General features: G+C 35.6%; 1 protein-coding gene across 1 annotated transcript in view; it reads right to left on the bottom strand.

The window, feature by feature from the left end:
• Nucleotides 1-14,233, bottom strand: part of LOC144955977 (uncharacterized) — a 63,103-nt gene that overhangs the window by 32,725 nt on the left and 16,145 nt on the right. Inside the window, exons 2-5 of the mRNA XM_078886239.1 lie at nucleotides 7,434-8,181; nucleotides 6,935-7,049; nucleotides 5,830-5,910; nucleotides 1,521-1,649 (exon numbers count right to left, since the gene is read on the bottom strand). Coding sequence (XP_078742365.1) covers nucleotides 1,521-1,649; nucleotides 5,830-5,910; nucleotides 6,935-7,049; nucleotides 7,434-8,147 — 1,039 coding nt within the window. The 5' untranslated portion in view covers nucleotides 8,148-8,181. The remainder of the gene's footprint in view (nucleotides 1-1,520; nucleotides 1,650-5,829; nucleotides 5,911-6,934; nucleotides 7,050-7,433; nucleotides 8,182-14,233) is intronic.

Below are 14,233 nucleotides of genomic sequence, written 5' to 3'. Positions count from 1 at the left end.
GTTTAATTAGCATAAATATAAAGTTTAAACTGGAACAACTAATACAAACCCATCGTCCCAGTGTTCTAATAGCAATAGAACACACTTAAGCAAAGATGCTAACAGCAAATCTATATTTAATGACAACTACCTCAGCCCACCACCTTACTGGAAGGACTGTGCACTCGGCGAAGGATGCGTCTTAATAGAAGTGGAAAGTATTATAACATCAGTCAAGAGAAATGAAGACACTAATCGCGAAATTATCTGAACAAAAAATTCACTATCTGAAGGAGAAATCCTCTGTGGTGGCTTTTATAGACAACTAACCAGTGGAATAATTGTAATGGAACAACAATCATTGTCAAAAATCTACAATAATGGGAAAACTCTGCCACATATAATACTTGATGGAGACTTCAACCTCACTGATATCAACTGGGAATACCGCAGCGTCAACCCAAATCCACAATATGGCAAACAATATATATGAAAAGATGCTTCAATTCGTCATGGACTTCAACATAACCCAAACGGTATTGGAAACAACAAGTGGGGAAAACACACTTGACATCATCCTCAGCACAAATCCTGACCTCATCTAAAACATACAAGTTCTTCCAGGAATGAGTGATCAAAATAATAATAAAATTTGAAATTAAAGCTAAACTACAAATCAGACTAAAACCATCGAGAAAAGTATTTGTATACTCAAAAGGAAACATGAACGAGATAACAAATGACCTTACAGACAACTTTGAAGCGTTTGAAAACCAAGCAAATTTAAATGATATAAATAAAATTTAGGAGAGTTTCCAGACAACCATCATGGAATCAGTCAATAAACACATCCCGAGCAAAATCTTAAGTAGAAGAAACACTTGCCTTGGATGACATGAAACACCAAACGTCTAATTCGACAAAAGCAATGTCGTTTCAACTTAGCAAAACGGTCCAACAAAAAAACAAGGACTGGGACAATTTTAGAGCTCTTCGTAAGGAGATAAAAACACTACTTAAGAAAGAGCATGACAAATGTGTCAATGCATGACATGATCAGTCCGAAGGTGAAAATTTTGGATTTGCGTTTTTTCGCATTTTCTGAAAGAATATGCTCACCAGAGCATTCCAATCTTTATTTGAAGTAAATCGGCTGATTTTTTATGAAGTTATGAGAAGGATAATAGGGAACAACACCTCCAAAAGGGGGGAGATGTGGCATACATAGCAACATGAACGATAACTCTTGAGAACAGGACGAAACAACATCATGAAAGGGAAACCACTCTTGCAGGAGAACTAACAGGTGAGCCAACAGCAATGGATTGACAATATGCTTTCTGGAAGGTAAAAAGGTTTAAAATTAAATTATTTTTTTTCCTTTCCTGCAGTGAAGCGAGGTAATTTTATGACCCAGTCGTAGCTCAATGACTGGCTGATCCAGTTGTCATGAGTGTTAAATGGTCAGTTGATCTCTGACATTTAACACATATATTGATTATATTGTCAAATAAATATCATTGTAAATTTGAAATCCTTACCATTGCATTGTGTGTCAGGTTTGACTCCCAGAAGAGCTGCTAGCTGTTCCTCTGTTTCCAGTGTGTCATTCATCAACATCTCTATCAATTGAGTCACAATCGACTCTGTAGCCACACTTGCATAGCCAGCTGAAATAAATATACAAAGAAATCAAGGGGGGTCTTTGTAGCCACACTTAATCGTCATAGAAAGGTCACTTTAAAATATTTTCAAACACGAGTTTAGGTACCACAATAGACGTCATTTTTGTGGCAGAAAAAATCCTATATATTGTGTGTCACACATTGAGAAAAGGACAAATTTTAAACCAGGTCATTCAAGCATTAATACCTCGGCCATCAAAAATCGTACAGATCTAAATTTGATATCGTATTAAGGAGGAAGGTTTCAGCTTTATACCACTTCAAAAATTAAAAAATGGGCATTAAAGGTAGAAAAAAGCTGTTTTAAAACTTTATAGCAGCGAAAAATCCTTGACATATTATTGATATCAAATTTGAACTGAGTCTGTCTAAAAGACAAACATCTTATCCCTATTTCTACCAATTTGTTTTAATGAGGGTTGTTTATAACAGCAGAGGTATCACATTTTTAAAAAGCCCACAAAATCCTTGTTTTCAGCTTTGAGTGTTATCGGATTTGTTACACCCCATTGTAGTTTGTAACAGCACACAAATTGCCGTGAGAATGAGATCTCAAATTATTGATAAAAAGAATATAGTTCACATGAATATTTTATTAAAGGACCTTCATAATTTATGTTTTAGACAGTTTAAAACAAAATAAATAAGAAATTATGATACAGTCACGTGTCATGGACCTTAAGTAAAAGACTTTGGGGTGGTAGGAGGTTGAGGTCACAAAAGACGCACTTGCTGGGCACAAGCGCATGATCCCATATAAGAGGGAAGCACTCCGATGCCAAAGGATACATCGCACACGGCAACTAAGCCTGATAACTTAGTATACCTACAGCAGAGTTGCTTGCACGCGCCTCTTCGGGTCACGTCATGGTCAATGATTATCAGAGCAGCCAAAATGCCAAAATTTTACCTGGATAACAACTTATTTCTGTTGTATGATGATTGCATTTTTGTCATCAAAAACCATGCAATAATTATATATATGAGACGAATTTTACATATTTATCATCGAAAATATATTGACAATAAGATTGACTAGGCACACAACAATTTTCATACTTCTAGAGGCAAGATAACATCATATTTTCACTTCTTAAAAATGGGATATATTGTAAATTGTACTAATTATAAATTGTTTGACAAAAAAATTCATAGTCCAGTTAATTCACCTAACATTCACTTGAATTTTGATATGACTGTAGACAGATAGATAAAGTATATAGTCAACCAACCCTTTTGCAGCCTGCAAGCCAAATAAAACAATCACAGCTGTCCATGCCAGTATCACTTTTTCCAAGCTAGCTGTCCTAGTCTTATAACATGAAGAAATACTTGACAGTTTTGGTGGTTTGCTCTAAGATAACCTTGTAATAGTTGTGTATATGGATATATGGTAGTATATTATTAATATTGTGTGTTTATGTTGTCTGTGCATTGAGTGAGTTTGACGGTTGTCATAGATGTTTATCAAGAATACTTGAGTTGGTGAGAGAAAAACCAGATATGTGGTCTTGATAAATTCAGTACTGGACAGAAGAATGACAGATAAAATCTAGGAATTTTGTGTAAGTGTCCAAATCTACAATTGATATAAATTGTTCTGTTTATTAACAATGGCATAGCAACATCAGATTTCTGTGTGAGGAGGAAATGGTTATGGAAGGATTTCTTTTACTTAGATTGCAAAACTTTGGCTCTGGATCTGTTTGTAATAAAGACGTTACCATGATGCAAGAAAGTTTCCTACTCTCTGACCTTAAACATGATGACCGTTTTTCTATCTTTGCAATAGTGGAATGCAACTCCCCCCCCCCCCCCCCTGCTCCCCATGAAAGCCTATTCAAAAACTATGCCTATCAATCCATGGAATGCAATGTGACTCTAGTATGTGGTGTTTGGGGGTGAATGTGTACGGGATATGTGTCTGTAACTGTGCATGTATGCCACCACTGCCCCCTCCGCCTCTTTAATATCATCAGAAGTCATGGGTTTTCCGTGTGCCAGAGCACAATCTGCACAGCTTATTAAGTTTATCATTATGGTCTATTTCTGAATGTTCCATCATCCTAAAATATGTGGTCCTTTAAAAAAAAAGCAAATTAAATAAGTAAATAAATAAAGATAAACAACAAAATAAGCACAACACAATGACAAAGTAAATAAACAAAAAAAAAAACCCAAAAAAACAAAACAGAATGTGAATAAATAATTATAATCCTAAAATATATTGCTAAGAGAGACGTATTGATTATATTATGAAAGAAGAAAACATTTTTTTTAGGGAAATGTGATTATTAGTCATTTCAAATTTATGTGTAAATTAGAGAGGAAACTTTCATCTTTCTAAAGAGAATGATTAAATTGCATTTCAAAGTGCACAATTTAATTAAAACGCAATGACGTAAGTCACATAAAAAATTCACTCAAGAAATACTCTTCTGAATCTGACAGATCACAGCATCCTAGTCATTTAACTGAGAGAAATGAAAAAGATATCAAGAAATAGCTTAAACATTATTCTGTATACTGATGGGAAATTAAATATTGTTCATTCGTTCAAATTTGAATTATAACTGATTTTGAAACCTGGTATAAGAGGAACACAGACTAGAACAGGGAGAGTAACCTCCCTTGACCATCTGTATGGACCATGTGCACGGTAAGGTTAATTGACCATGAACAGATGGAATGGTGGATGCACGGTGCTGGCGTGGTCATATCAAAGGAAATCTAAGTGTTATGGAGTAAAGAGGAGGACTAGTTGCCGTGATCGGTACCCCCAATAACATACAAAGAGACGGTTTACAGTGGAAAAATCATCATCCTGAAAATAAATAATACATTTTACTGCACCCTTTCGGTTAAGGATTCCAGAGAGGGCCAAATAAAAACCAAGCAATATAACTCCCAGACAAGTCCATAAAGCAGCATGGAAATGAAAACAGACGTTACAGAAGTAAAAACATGATGTCTTGGAATGATATGAGTTTCTCAAGAGGTTGATTTATTATCTTATGCTGTTGGTTCGAACATTGTGCTTATCATTCAGGATTTCATGTTGAATTTTGAGAAGGAAATATTGACTTTATCAAAAAATTAAGATGATTTTTTAATTCAGAAGATATTTTTCTTCTATCTGCATAATTTTGAGAGATATTTAATCTTTTATAAATTTTGCTCGTAATTATAGCTATTTTTCAGCCAACATGCAACATTACATTTATACTGATGTTCACTCTTTCATTTTGCAAAGACCATTTGAAGAAAATGTCTGAAAAAAATTGGACCTCTTCCCTGGAGTACTCTCTCCCCGTTGATGTGAAATACACGTCACTTTGTATGACTATTATGTTAATTTAGTATATGGAATATGGTATTTCGTCATACTGGAGGCCAAAACATTTACTTTCGTGAGTGTTTTGTGGGAATTTCAACAAACTGGAGATTTAGGAAAAAATTGTGTCTGGTTCAGATCTTGTCTTTTATTTAAATAGTCACTGTGCTTTAAAAATGTGTTTCAAAAGAGTGATAAATCTTTTTGGTGTGTAGTTACATGACGTCAAAGTAGGAACATTTTTTTACATTAATTGGCAAGCAAAAAAAAATTCTAATCTCTTGAAAAATGAATTTGCTCTCATTTTCTACTTTATGTAAGGACTTCCAAAATTTTAAAATTGTTTTCCATGACTATTATGAATAGAGTAAGAAAAATCAATTTTAAATATTTATAAATTGTCTCTCGTGGTAACTATTGTAAGTGACTCAATGGCATTTAATTGTAACCTAAGTGTTCTTTTAGAACCATGAGATAAAAACATTCTTATTCCTCTTACTGGAGACATTTTTGATGGTGATTAGTATATCTAATATCTATATATAATATTTCTAAAGGTATTTTTGAACATGCTCTGAAATTGTTCTATTTAACCAGTAGAAATTATATAGAAAAAATCCTGTCACAGTCAGATCTTGCCAATTAAGCAGGTGTTCCAATTAACTTTCCAAAAACTGTATAATCATGTTGCACTTCCAAATTATTTGCTGAAAATTAAAAAATCAGATCATTATGGAAAATAATAAGAATGATATATCAATTAAAAAAAAGAAATATTTCCATCTCTCCTCTGTAATTTTTCTTTGCTGTTAACTGTTAAAATCAACTCACTTTTCTCAAGAACGTCCCATACTTGAATCCTAAAACTCGATTGTTGCTGAGTCTCGTTCTCCACATTCAAATTTTGTGATTCTGTTGGAATAATGATAAAAATATTAATAACAAGAAGAATAAAGAGAAGAAGAAGAAGAAGAAGAAGAAGAAGAAGAAGAAGAAGAAGAAGAAGAAGAAGAAGAAGAAGAAAAAGAAGAAGAAGAAGAAGAAGAAGAAGAAGAAGAAGAAGAAGAAGAAGAAGAAGAAGAAGAAGAAGAAGAAGAGAAGAAGAAGAAGAAGAAGAAGAAGAAGAAGAAGAAGAAGAAAGAAGAAGAAGAAGAAAAGAAGAAAGAAGAAGAAGAAGAGAAGAAGAAAAGAAGAAGAAGAAGAAGAAGAAGAAGAAGAAGAAGAAAGAAGAAGAAAAAGAAGAGAAGAAGAAGAAGAAGAAGAAGAAGAAGAAGAAGAAGAAGAAGAAGAAGAAGAAGAAGAAGAAGAAGAAGAAGAAGAAGAAGAAGAAGAAGAAGAAGAAGAAGAAGAAAATAAATAAAGAACATGAGACCAACATTTTGGCGTTTCCAAGATGTGTAGGCATATTATATTGATTATTCCAAGACATTTGAATACTGTAAACCACAAAAAGCTGATTAACACTTTAAGAAAAATAGATATAGATGAAAATGAAAGTGCCATTATAGCAAATCTGTACTGGACACAAAATACCAAAATAAGAAGCGGGAATATATTATCTGACCCAGTGGAAATCAAGCGGGGTGTCCGACAAGGTTGTGTCCTCTCGCCGTGCCTTTTCAACTTATATACAGAATTTATATTCAGAGAAACAGAGATGATGCACGGCGTAGTTGTGAATGGAAGAAACATCAATAACTTGAGATATGCAGACGATACAATACTACTAGCAACAAACGAAGAAGACCTGCAGAAACTAGTAGATGAAACCAACAAAATAAGTAATAATTCTGGTTCTTATTGATGCAGACCAAAGGTCCAGAAAACTGTTGGCAGAAGTTAAAATGAGAAAACTGCGTCCAGTACATCAGAGAAGAAAAAACCCATCTCAAAATGGACAAATATTCAAAAGTCATTTGCAATATTACAAAATTACCTTGTGTATTCTCCAAAACCAAAGACGTGATCTCTGAACCCAAACCACTGGAAGGAACAGGCTCATCACTAATTGGTTTATAACTCGGATCACCTTTGTTGACAATGCAGAGTTCCTGAGAGGAAAAAAAGGAAGAGAATGAAAAGATACAATAAAGCTACAGATTTTATAACAAGGTTGGACAACCACTGGCACTACAAAACATGTTACTAAACAAAATCAAGACAACTTGTCTGTGTTAACTCAATTCCTCCATTTCATATTTTCAAAACTAGTGCTCAATTGGTCAGACAGACCAGGACAAGAAAAAGTCACAAAGTGTTTTGGAGACTCCTGTATTCTTCTAAGATAATGAATGGTTTTTAAAATCTGTTATATTTACTTAATAATCATCATTATCTTCAAAATCATCATCATTATTATTGTCGTCTTTGCCACTGTTACATCATCATCATCATGTTCAGAGACCACACGAAAATAGAAAAGAATATCATCTCACCTGACATTGTGTCCCAAGTGATGACGTCACAGATGAAAGCTCTGTTTTAATGTCTTCAAGTTTAACTTTATCCCTAATGTCAATGCTCTGTGAATTTTCATCTTCAAGTTTAACACTGACATCAGTGAATTGTGAACAAGTGTAGAAAGAGTTCTCTGCCTTGATGTCTTCATCTTCAGATTTAACATTGACATCAATGAATTGTGAACAAGTGTAGAAAGAGTTCTCTGCCTTGATGTCTTCATCTTCAGATTTAACATTGACATCAATGAATTGTGAACAAGTGGAGAAAGAGTTCTCTGCCTTGATGTTCTCATCTTCAGGTTTAACATTGACATCAATGAATTGTGAACAAGTGGAGAAAGAGTTCTCTGCCTTGATGTTCTCATCTTCAGGTTTAACATTGACATCACTTGTATGGGATGAGTTCTCTGCCTTGATATCTTCATCGTCAAATTTAACATTGACATGCATGGACTTTGGATGAGACTCTGGTATATTTTCCATCTCTATCAATTCAAGTTTAACACTGACATTAGAAGACTGGCATGAGGTCTCTGCTGTTGTTTCAGCTTCCACTAGATCTTCAGGGGTAGTAAATGATGGGAAGGAATTCTCCGTCTTTATAGCTTCCAATCTGACATTCAAATGTCTGAAATCTTTATGTGAAAACTTCACAGCTTTTTCCATTTCAATTTCAGAAGACCCTTCCATCTTTACTTCTCTCTACAGGATGTAAGGAGGGACACTGAAAATAAAAAACACAGCACCACAAGAAATGTTGAGATAATGGAAAAGATGACAATGAGTGCCAGTTTTAATATACAAGATTGACAATGATCGGGATGAGAGTAACTGAGTTGCCAACGTTCATATCATTTGTATGGTTTGTTTTCACAAAATTACACTTTGCAAATGAAGAAGAAGAAGAAGAAGAAGAAGAAGAAGAAGAAGAAGAAGAAGAAGAAGAAGAAGAAGAAGAAGAAATAGAAGAAGAAGAAGAAGAAGAAGAAGAAGAAGAAGAAGAAGAAGAAGAAGAAGAAGAAGAAGAAGAAGAAGAAGAAGAAAGAAGAAGAAGAAGAGAAGAAGAAGAAGAGAAGAAGAAGAAGAAGAAGAAGAAGAAGAAGGAGAAGAAGAAGAAGAAGAAGAAGAAGAAGAAGAAGAAGAAGAAGAAGAAGAAGAAGAAGAAGAAGAAGAAGAAGAAGATAAATTTGAATGAATTTTAAAAACAGTTATGGTTGACCATAGCAATACAGTTCTAAAACTATACAAGTTTGAACTGTTCTGATGTGTCTATGCACATTCTCTGATAAATATGCCATAAATTTGCCAAGTATCATTTTCAAATTCCACTTAACATGCGAAATACACCCATTAAAAAAAATTTTTAATCTAAAAAAGGTAAAAAAAGCATCCCATATTTTCGGCAATTTCCTCCCCCCTCCCCTCTTTGCAGGCCATCCAAATAAATGACACCTTTACAGTTGCATAACATTTTTACTTATGAATGTTTATCATCGTAAACTTACAACTACTACAGAGCTTGATGGTGTTTACGAATTAATCTTCAAAATTCAAAAAGAAATTTACTCAGTGGAGATAGGGCCTTAATTGATGAGCAGCATTTCCCGCATTTCTGAACTCATTCCAGAAAAATCCTAACTCAAATGTCAGCGGCCATTTTAATTTTAGGTCAGTTTTGAAATCCAAATGGTGGTCACTACTGGAAAGGCAACAATTTCAGTTCAGGTCCATCAGTAAATGACAAGGGCAAATAGGAGTACATTTTTCGGCTTTTAAACTAACATAACTTTTCATCTCCTTATCTGATTTTCAAAATCTTAGTACCATTAGGATCGTATTGAAAAGCGCTTTCTTTATAATAATGATAGGCTAGATAGTAAAGGAGGCTATTTTCACCATAAATTCCACTGAGTCCTTACAACTACTACAATAACTACTACCCACTCAGATATTTTTATAAATAAAATTTTACGTCCAACTATCATGGGTTCCTTTATCTCAATGGGCTGCACACTCGCTTGTCATTACAGAGTTTGTGGTTCGAATTCCTTGTCATGACTTTTTTTTTTTTTTCAGATTTCAGGTATTTGTTATCCTCTTCCTTTGGGCAATCATTTATTTTATTTTTATTTTTATTTTTTTGCTTGCCTAAATTTATTTTATTTTTTGGGGGGTTAAATTTAAAAGACAAAGCAATTTTTTTTTTTAGCTGGACTTATTTATTTAATCATTGTGATGAAATCTGGATTTCATGACTTGGCGGAAGTTGGTTTTTTTTCTTCCGTAAAGCAGCTATGAATGTCAACAATGGTGAAAACATTCAACTACAGATCTTTAGTCTTCCTTTTTCAACAATTTCTAGCTTTAAAAAGTTTGTGATAAAGGACAAAGCAGATTAAAAATTCATGTCTTTTATAATTACGTTTTTTATTTCACTCCTTATATTAAAACCTGGTATTGGTATTGACAATGGTCGTTAAAACTTGTAAAAATATAATTCATGAAATGAAATAAAATCTGTATTTAAAGTAAAGACATTTCATTGATTGGAACATAGCTTAGCTTGTTAAAATAGCCTACCGATATATTATCACTGTATGGTGACAATCACCTTCCAAGTTATCACAGTATGGTGAAAATAGCCTACCACACTATCTATCTACTATAGATATCTTATACTTTATTGACTTTATAAATAATAGTATTATCAGAGTGCTTTTCGACACCCGAAACTCAGGTGTATTTTGTCACCAGATAATTCGACACCCGAATCGCGCATGCGCAGTGCGTGTGACCGTACAAAACCGGGGAAATCAAATCAATCGTTTAAGTTTGAACATAGTTTTGTGTGTTGGTCCGTTATATTTCCGGATGGTAATGTTGTGAGCTTCTTAGCCAAGCGCACACCATCTATAAACGTTCAAGGTTACACATCGTTTTGTGTGTTGGTCTGTTATACTTCCGGATGGCAATGTTGTGAGGTTCTTAGCCAAGCGCATATTATCTATACTCAGGATGGGGTGGGGAGGGGGTGTTGATGTGTCTCAAGTGTGTAATCCTTGGTTCAGAAGAGAGCGGCAGGGGGTTAGTGTGATCAGTGTTTTCTTGCACGGGAAAGCGTATGTGTGTGTGTGTGTGTGTATTTGTGATAGAAAGAAAGAAAGAAAGAAAGAGAGAGAGAGAGAGAGAGAGAGAGAGAGAGAGAGAGAGAGAGAGAGAGAGAGAGAGAGAGATGGTCGTGCAGTATGGTTTGTGTGTTTGCAAAGACGAACAATTGTAGTATTTTTGTCAACGCCCCCCCCCCCCCCCCTCCAAGAAAACAACAACAATATATTTTACGAAAAAAAATTCTATCCTGCTTGGCATGCCGAATTCTTTGCTGACAATCCACACCCCAAATCCGGGTGTCGAATTCTCCTGTGACAAAATACACCCAAAACTCGGGTGTCGAATAATCCTGTGACAAAATACACCCGAAACTCGGGTGTCCAATGACGCCCCCTACTAACTATCTACTAATCATATTATTGTAAATTGTATTGTCACGGTACAGCACGGTGAAAATAGTAGGCTAGAGAGGTGGGCCTTTGGCCTACCAACCTCCGCTGCACGTCCAACTCGCCTTGAGCATGCATTCACGTAAAATATAAAGATTTTTTTTTAAAAACCTACCTCTGTTTCAAAAACTAGCATCTTTCACCTTTCTAAGAAACATTTTGATTTTTCAGAACTTTAGTTCGTTAAAAAATACCGGCCAATCTGACCCGTTGAGTCGAATGAAAACGAAATTTTGTTGTTTACACGGTTCAAAGGAAATGCCGTAAATAAGCTTTCATGGACTTCCTGTGTTGTTTTTACAGTGTCACGTGACCGTTTTGAGAAATTTGTCGTCTGCTACAAATAATTAGACCGGTAGGGGGTAGATATTTTCGTTGGAGCAGAGAAAAAGTGAGTATTATTTCTTGGACTTGTAGAGAGGCCTAGGGTCCACCAGCAGTCAAGTTTATTGAATAAAAGAAAAAAAGGCCTTTTTACTGCACTAATGCACCAAATTGCATACCTATCTATGGACACTTTGTTCCGTATCTTTTTCCCAATAAACTTTTTTAAAAACCTGGGGCCAGGGTTGCTAGTTTGGCCTCCTGGTGGCCAAATTTGAGAAATTTGGCCTTTTCCCAAGCCATTTGGCCTCCCAAAATTTGGTTTGGCCACTTGGCCTCCTGTAACCAACTTTTTGGCTTCCTCTGACTTTCCCCGTTATATCGTTTTACTCTGGTACCGGTAAAACTTATTTTATTTGGCAATCTAAATATTCTAAATGCAACACGTGCTAACGCCACAGATTGCATTTGCTAATGCTTCTATATATACGAATTTTCCTTATCCTATCTAAATTGTTTAACAAATCTAAAGAGTTTTCGCGAGGCTAAGGTGGGTTTGGTGGTATTTGGGCTCCTGCCGAGGAATCTGGCCTCTTGCTATAGCTAGTTTGGTCTCTTACTCAAAAATGATCTGGCAACCCTGCCTGGCTAGGCGGTACCTTGATAACAGAAACGATACCCACACGATTTCGCGAGGAATTAATCATGAAAACAATTAGGATATAATTTCAACACAACTTTTGAAATTCATCAAGGATTGTCCATTACCGAATGTTTTTTGATAGAAAACAAATGCATCTTCAAATCTAAACTGCTTTTGACGGTAAGCGGTAAGTTTTTTATTTATTTTTCGGTCCAAACGAATGATTTATCCTGGTATAGAAGCTAAGTATTGGTAACACCGGCCCACCTCTCTACTAAGTTTTACTAAGTAGCTTCCTTTTTTTTATCAGTCTGTATGTACCTATCAGAGGGCACTTTTGTAGCTAACTCTTTTAAATCCACTCAGCAGTGAAAATCTCTCGCCGTTCCTTCTGTTGATGTGGCTCACCATATGCAATTTAAAATTTAAAAAGAGAGATTTTTATCAAGCGGCCCTGTCGTCTAGGAAAATTGCTTGCTTGCTGGCATAGATATATGGTAGTTTTAGCACTTTTTAACTTTTGATCTTCTCTACAAAACATCGCACAAATTCGCGTTATTACGGCGTGCATATTCGTACTCGCAGTACCTATTAAACCGATCCCATCAATATCTTCAACCTTATTTATTAACTTAAGTTGTTTGTTTTTTTTTTTTTACCTAACTTCTATATAATGAAATTGATTGCTATACTGCCAACTTTTCCAGCACCCCAAAAGAGTGCCGGTATCGCAAGATTTACTGTATATGCATATGGTTGGCATGAGGTAGGCAAAAAAAAAAAAATTAAAAAAGAGAGAGAAAAAGAAAAGATAGAAAAGGGCCGCTGTTTATGTAAGCAATATTTTCACCCTTGACCGCATAACCTACAGGCCTGCATCGTCGGAGAGTGCACCTTCCTACATTATCCTTCATTCATTCATCACTATGCTCGTGACTGATGAATCTTTTGCATCGTGAGGAGGAAAATATTAATATCCCCCCCCCCCCCCCCCCCACCCATCTCTCTCTCTCTTCTTCTTCTTCTTTTTTTTTCAACACACACTCACACACTAACGAATATAAATAAATAAATAAAAATAAAATAAAATTCCCTTTATTCCTCCCCAAGGGGAAATTTGTCTTTTAGCGCATATTCCGAGGGAAGACTGGAATAACCCAAGCGTCAGCCGCAGAGCAGCGCCTCAAAGTGAGTGACTTGCTAAAGGCCACACAACGCAGCGACGATTATTCAACTCGGTACCTTTCGGCAAAGACTGTATACCATTGAGCCACGCTGGCCCTTTATGTCACCAGCCGTCATTGCCGCACGTAAGGACAAATAATGCTATGTTCCCAATTCGTACTTCACATTAAAGATGGTTTATATATATACACTGTGAATTTGTAAGATAGCTTATCATAAACCAAAGTGGTAATTCACTAGAAGATTGTATGAGGAGCTACGTAAGATGTGCGGCTATGTGGTCTAGTGGCATGACACTCGCTTTCGGATCGGAAGGTCCTGGGTTCGAGCCTCGCGTTCGGCGCATAGTTCAGTCCTTGGAAAAGGCTCTTTACTCACATTCTCTCACCGTACTCAGGTGTAAAATGAGTACCTGGCCGTTAACAGCGTTGTCTTTGTCCGAAAAATTGTAATATCGCCTAACAGGCGGCATGTCCCGTCCTACATGTTAAATGTTGCTGTTGACCAGGGACCCCTTGTAAAGCGCTTTGAGCACATTTAGTGGATATTGCGCTATATAAAGCTCAATTTAATTTAATTTAAGATAAATGCAATAATACAGACCTGCCAAGCATGACGATATATTGTATTTTATCCGATTGATAGACCCAAATGCGCGAGATATTATTTTGAAAAAAATTTGTACTGAACTTAACTTGAACATTGAAAAAGCACAATATCCACTAAACGTGCTCAAAGCGGTTTAGAATGCAGCGCCACTCAGCATCCTCATCGTTTCAAACACGACTAACACCACATATAATAATCACCAACTCAACCTACTACAAATAAATAGTAATTACCATCACCGTGACAGCGGCATCATCAGTACCATCGCCAACACACCATTGGTACATCTACATAAGAATCAGGACTATTGATGCTATGCGTTTAGTTAAAATAATCACAACATCCGCCTGTCGGATATAACGTTCCAACACACAGAATTATGTTTAACGTTAAACGTTTATAATCTCATGGACAGAATTAATTAAGTAATAGGCAATCATTAAAATGGCTGTCTAGAA

This window comes from Berghia stephanieae, chromosome 10 (assembly GCF_034508935.2).
Source record: "Berghia stephanieae isolate SIO BIC M18660-M18661 chromosome 10, UCSD_Bste_1.3, whole genome shotgun sequence".
Lineage (NCBI taxonomy): Eukaryota > Metazoa > Mollusca > Gastropoda > Nudibranchia > Aeolidiidae > Berghia > Berghia stephanieae.
This window is presented reverse-complemented; position numbering and strand designations above follow the sequence as displayed.